Genomic DNA, 5,920 nt, shown 5'->3' on the forward strand with positions numbered 1-5,920 from the left:
CTGTCTTCCCCCCCAGAGCAAAGCTGTCTGTCCCCTTTCCCTATCTCTCCATGGCCCCTTCTGTCTCCCCCCAGCACACCCCTCCCCCCCAAAGTAGCCCCATATCCCTCTCCCTGTCTCTCCATGGCTGTTTGCCCCAAGCACACCCCTCCCCCCAAAGCAGCCCCCTTTCCCTCTCCCACTGACTCTCTCTCTGGCCCCCTTTCTCTGTCTGTCTTTCTGTCCCTCTCCCTGCCCCTGTCATTTTCCCCATTTCCCTGTGCAGCAGCATTTCCATCTCACTTCCCTATGCAGCAGCAATAGCATTTCCCTTCTATCCCCCCCCTTTCCTGTGTAGAAGCAGTAGCAGGATTTTCCGCCACTCCCCCTTTCCCTTTTCTTACCTTCTCTTCCCTGCTCCGTTTGGCCCCTCCCCCTTCTTTTACTGGCGTTGTCGATCCGGCCTGCTCCTGACCCTCCCACCGCCGACAAACCTCGGGACTCCAGCCGCGTAGGCAGCACTTTAAACACGCTGCTTAGCGGCCTTCAACTGGCGATTTCCTCTGCTGTGTCTGTCTCCGATGATGTCATCAGAGACCCGGCAGAGGAAATCGGCAGAGAAGGGCGCGAAGCAGAGTGTTTATAGTGCTGCCTACGTTCGAGAGAGGAGCCAAGGGTGAGGAAGGCCGCCGCAGTTGTGTACCTGTTTTTTTTTATTTGAAAGCCGCCGCCGCAGACTCGGATAGAGTCTTTGCGCCCCCCCCCCTTCCCTTGTAAGTCGGCGATTCAAGCAGCCTGTGCAGCAGTCTTCACACGCTGCTTTGTGTCCTTCTACTGCGCTTATTTGCTCTGTCGAGCAAATCAGGGCAGTAGAAGGGCCTGAAGCAGCGTGTGAAGACTGCTGCACAGGCTTCTTGAATCGCCGGGTAGGTATTCGGGTCAGCAGCAAGGGAAGGGGGTAAGCGGCAAAGAACTCCTCTGGTCTGTTGCGGAGGGCGGCCCGGCTCGATTTATTGATTCTTGGGGGGGGGGGTGGAATTTGCTGTGTTGGGGGGAAGGGTAGGCAGACGCGGGGACCGTCCAGTTCGAGAGAGGAGCCGGGGGTGAGGAAGGCCGCCGCAGCTATGGAAATTTTTTTTTTATTTGAAAGCCGCCGCCGGGGCCGCGCATGCGCAATCGTGTTTCCGCGACGGGATCAGGGAACACGATTTTTTTAGTGCGCATGCGCATCCTACCATTTTATTATATTAGATTGCCATCATACACGGTGTGCAACATTTTATTAACTCTGAGGAAAAAACTGTTTTGCACTTTTCTGATTGCTTTCCATAAACTTCCTATCAATTCATTATTTCTCAGGCTGTAAATCAAGGGACTGAGCAGTGGAATTGCAGTTATATATATTACATTAAGCAGTTTGTTCAGGTACATGGAGTTAACAGAAGGTTCCCAGACAAGGATATCATATAAATAACAAAAAACAAAAGGAAAAGGAGAAACTGCATCTCAGATAGCTCAGAGAATCCCAGAATGATGAATTCTGTTACTTTGGAGCAATTTGTTTTTTTCTATTCTTCCAATTTTGATTAACAGTTGGAAGAAAGAATAGACAAAACAAAATATAGACTCATATAGCCTCCTGCAGTTTGTGGCAGTTCGGGCGGGGGGGATTGTGATCGTGGAAGGGGAGATGAGGCATCTCTTCTGCCATGATCATCGTGAGGGGGAGGGGATTCTGTAACCGGTGTTGTTTTTGACAGACGCCAGTTACAGAATCCAGCTTTTAGGCGAAGGACTGGCCCCTCCTTCGCCTAAAAGGTCTTGTTTTGGGCGTTTGAGACTTGGGCAATTTTTGGAAATCAATAGATAACCCAGAGCATTATCCTATGATACTGTGATATTTGGTATGGAAATGAGAGCAAAAAGTCAGATTTCTGTGAACAACAATAAATTATTACTTATAATGACTGGTGTTGCCATTCAGCAAATTACATATAATTGGAAGGATTGGAGGAGATTAAATTATAACTTTTGGTGGAACTCTTTATGCCATATCTATAAAATGGAAAGATTTATTGCATTACAACGTGGATATTTCAAGAAATTTTAGAATGTGTGGAAACCATTAACAAAATATTGTACGGATTAGTTGAAATTGTTTCCCTTAAATTTATCAGTTTAATTATGTAGGGAGGGGGATATTTTAATTATTACATATTCTATATGATAATGGAATATATGGTAGGGAGGGGTGGGAAGGGGGAGGGATAAGAGTTTATGTAATGTACCAATGATAGCTTGTAAATGATGTATTTATTGTTAATGTGATTGAATATATATAACATTTAATGTAATTTTGAAAATGAATAAAGAATTTTTTTAAAAAAGAAGACTTATAGTCAGTTAAAAACAATATCTGTGTTTTTACAATACATTTATTTGTAGTTGATTACCCTTTATCCACTGGCCAATCAAAGTTAAATACATTTGTAATGCTTTCAAAGTATCAGCAACAGATGTATCAATTCTAATAAGAAATTGGATATTGTCAGCATAAATTCTAAATTAAGACAAAGACTGTTTAATACTTTTCAAACAGGCAGTAAAAAGATATTGAACTAAATCGCTGAATTAACCCCCCCCCCCTTTTTTTTTTTTTTTTTACAAAACCATGCAAGAGGTGTTTAGCATCAGCCAATGCGCTGATTACTCTGTGCTGCTCCGACGGTTATAGAGTTCCTATGAGCGTCAGAGCACTGCAGAGCATTCACTGTACGGTTTTGTAAAAGGTGTGTGTGTGGGGGGGGGGGGGGGGAATGATTAAAGGTGTCAAATGCAGAGGAAATATCTAGACTGACCAAGAGATAATGTTCATTTCTGTAAAAACTTTCTCTAAATACATCAAAAAGTAACATTTCAGTATCATGCATTGCATTGTGGTTCCATATTTCAATTTAATGCTTTATGCAGAGGTAAATAGCATGTGTTTTTTCAGTGGCAGGCTTATTGCTCTGGATTAGGTTTGCAGGACATGTTAGATTTTGTTCTACGATTCAGCAATTTAAGAAAATCTTGAAGACCCATCTCTTTTTGCAGGCCATTTCTAACGTGTAAAAATCAATTATACAGCAAAATTGAGTTTTCTCATAGCCAAAACTTTTGCTTTCTTTGTTTGTTTGTTTTTGTAAACTGGTGTTTCATGACTTTTATTGAATGTTATTTGGAAGCTGCTTATGTTATAGGCAGTGTATAAATTCTTGAACATAAAAATAATAATAATTTTCCACAATGTAGGTAAGAACATAAGAACATAAGAAGTTGCCTCCGCTGAGGCAGACCATAGGTCCATCCTGCTCAGCGGTCCGCTCCCGCGGCGGCCCATCAGGCCCATTGCCTGAGCAATGGTCTATACCTATCTGTACCCCCCAATCCCTTTTTCTTCTAGGAATCTATCCAAACCTTCTTTGAATCCATTTAGTGTTTTCTTGAACGCGCTTCCAGAGGCTGTTGTGGACAAGAAAACACTAAATGGATTCAAAGAAGGTTTGGATAGATTCCTAGAAGAAAAAGGGATTGGGGGGTACAGATAGGTATAGACCATTGCTCAGGCAATGAGCCTGATGGGCCGCCGCGGGAGCGGACCACTGAGCAGGATGGACCTATGGTCTGCTTCAGCGGAGGCAACTTCTTATGTTCTTATGTTCTTACCTACATTGTGGAAAATTATTAATGAAATATGAATGTACACTTATAGAGGCCCATTTTACAAAGCCACGTTAGCAATTCCCGTGTGGCAAATGTGACACAGCCAATTCAATTTCTATGAGCTGCATCATATTTGCCGCACTGGTACTCACTACCACGGCTTTGTAGAAAGGGCTCAGAGTGTATACAAACCTTTTCACATCAGACATCATTGAAAGGGCCTGTTTTTAAGAGATGCATAGTTAGCTTTGTAAAATATGCCTACATCAAGTGGCTTTTCAGTCATCTCATTTAGACACCACATTATAAAATTAACTCCTATACTGTTTACTCATTGTTGAGATATTGCCATCATACATGGTGTGCAGCATTTTATTAATTCTGGGAATAAAAGAGTTTTGCACTTTTCTGATTACTTTCTGTAAACTTCTTATCAATTCCTTATTTCTCAGGCTGTAAATCAAGGGGTTGAACAGTGGAATTACAGTTATATACACTACAGTAAGCAGCTTGTTAAGATCTATGGAGTAAACAGACTGAGGTCTCACATACACAGCAAAAGAGGTCCCATAAAATAATAGAACAACTGTGAGATGAGAGGAACAAGTAGAAAAGGTTTTTTGTCTACTTTTGGCAGAGTGAATGTTTAATACAGCAGAAATAATGTATACATATGATATAATTGTTAATAGAAATGGGGTAAAAGCTAAAAATGAACCTTCAATATAATTTATGGTTTCAATGACTGAGGTCCCTGAACAAGACAGAGTCATCAATGCTGTGATGTCACAGAAAAAATGGTTAATTTCATTGGAACTACAGAAAGATGACAGTGATAATAAAGTAACATGAGGGACTAGATTGAGAAATGCAATTGTCCATGAAATAACGGCTAGAATAATGCATACTTTCTTGTTCATGATGACTGTGTATTGCAAGGGTCTGCAGATGGCAACATAGCGATCATAGGCCATAGCAGTAAGAAGGTAGAACTCAGTATTTGTAAAGGACAGGAACAGGTACATCTGTATCATACACTGCATGAAAGAGATGGTCTTATTCTGTGCAATGAGCACTGCCAACAATTTAGGCATCGTGACAGTCACATAACAGATTTCAAGGAAGGACAAGTTGATGAGGAAGAAGAACATAGGACTGTGCAGATGGGAATCGGAGCAAACTGTGATTATAATAAGAAGGTTCCCTGTCAATGACATCATATAGATAATAAAAAACACAGTGAAAAGGAAAAGCTGCATCTCAGGAAGCTCAGAGAATCCCAGAATGATGAATTCAGTCACTTTTGAGTGATTTGTCTTTTCCATTCTTCCAATGTTGATTAGCTGTTGGAACAAGAGTAGACAAAATAAAACATAATACTAAAATATATGAGGTTCATAATCAAAACCTTAAAATGTCCAAAAGTTGCCACTTGGATATCCTTGGAACGCCCAAGTGCAGATAATAAAAAAAACAATTTTCAGGACATCTAGTGGGTTGTTTGGCCGCTGTGTGGCCAGAGATTAAAGGGGCATGTTGAGAATCAGGTTATGGGAGATAGGTTTTGGGATAGATTAACATGGACATCATGCAGCTATAATCAAAACTTTTCTAAAATGTTCTTGATGGAACTTAGATGTTTTCAGCTAGACATGTTTTAGAAGTGTCTGCCAAAAAAGTGCCCAAACTGATCCGATGATCATTGTGAGGGATTAAGTACTGACCCCCACCCATACTCCCCCAGTGTTTACAGACACTCTCCCACCCCAAAAAAATTGAATTAAAAATATTTTCCATCTACTGTGGAAAATCCTACTAGAGCATCACACAGGCGTGTTAAGTAGACTAGTAAATGTACTCATGAACCATAGAGAGGAGGACTCAAATCCATAAGCCACTCTAACTAGTACATTTATGGTACAAAATGTGAGTCTATCAAGACCCCCCAAAACCCTACTCTACTGCCATTTAGATACCACCTGCAGCCAAAAGAGCTAATGGGGTGCTGCTGCAGTCCACCTGGACGGAAACAGGAAGTTACGTCATTGAGAAACACCAGGCAGACACAGAAAGCAGGAAGGGGAGACGCAGGCAAGGTCGCTGAATTACTACCGAGGTCGGCAGTTTTTTTGGCTTGGAGGCATCGGACCGGATAGGAAAGAAGGGTGAGAACAGGAGAGGAGAGAAGGGTGAGAGACTTGGGGCCGGGCCGTGAGAAGGGGAAGTTCTCGGACCA

At 42.0% G+C, this 5,920-nt stretch overlaps 1 protein-coding gene across 1 annotated transcript; it reads right to left on the minus strand.

The window, feature by feature from the left end:
- Positions 1 to 3,995: 3,995 nt before the first annotated feature.
- Positions 3,996 to 5,009, minus strand: LOC117360334 (olfactory receptor 5V1-like). The gene has a single exon (XM_033944030.1). The coding sequence runs from the start codon at positions 5,007 to 5,009 to the stop codon at positions 3,996 to 3,998; it is 1,014 nt and encodes a 337-aa protein (XP_033799921.1).
- Between the last annotated feature and the right edge of the window lie 911 nt (positions 5,010 to 5,920).

This window comes from Geotrypetes seraphini, chromosome 5 (assembly GCF_902459505.1).
Source record: "Geotrypetes seraphini chromosome 5, aGeoSer1.1, whole genome shotgun sequence".
In the NCBI taxonomy this organism is placed as follows: Eukaryota; Metazoa; Chordata; class Amphibia; order Gymnophiona; family Dermophiidae; genus Geotrypetes; species Geotrypetes seraphini.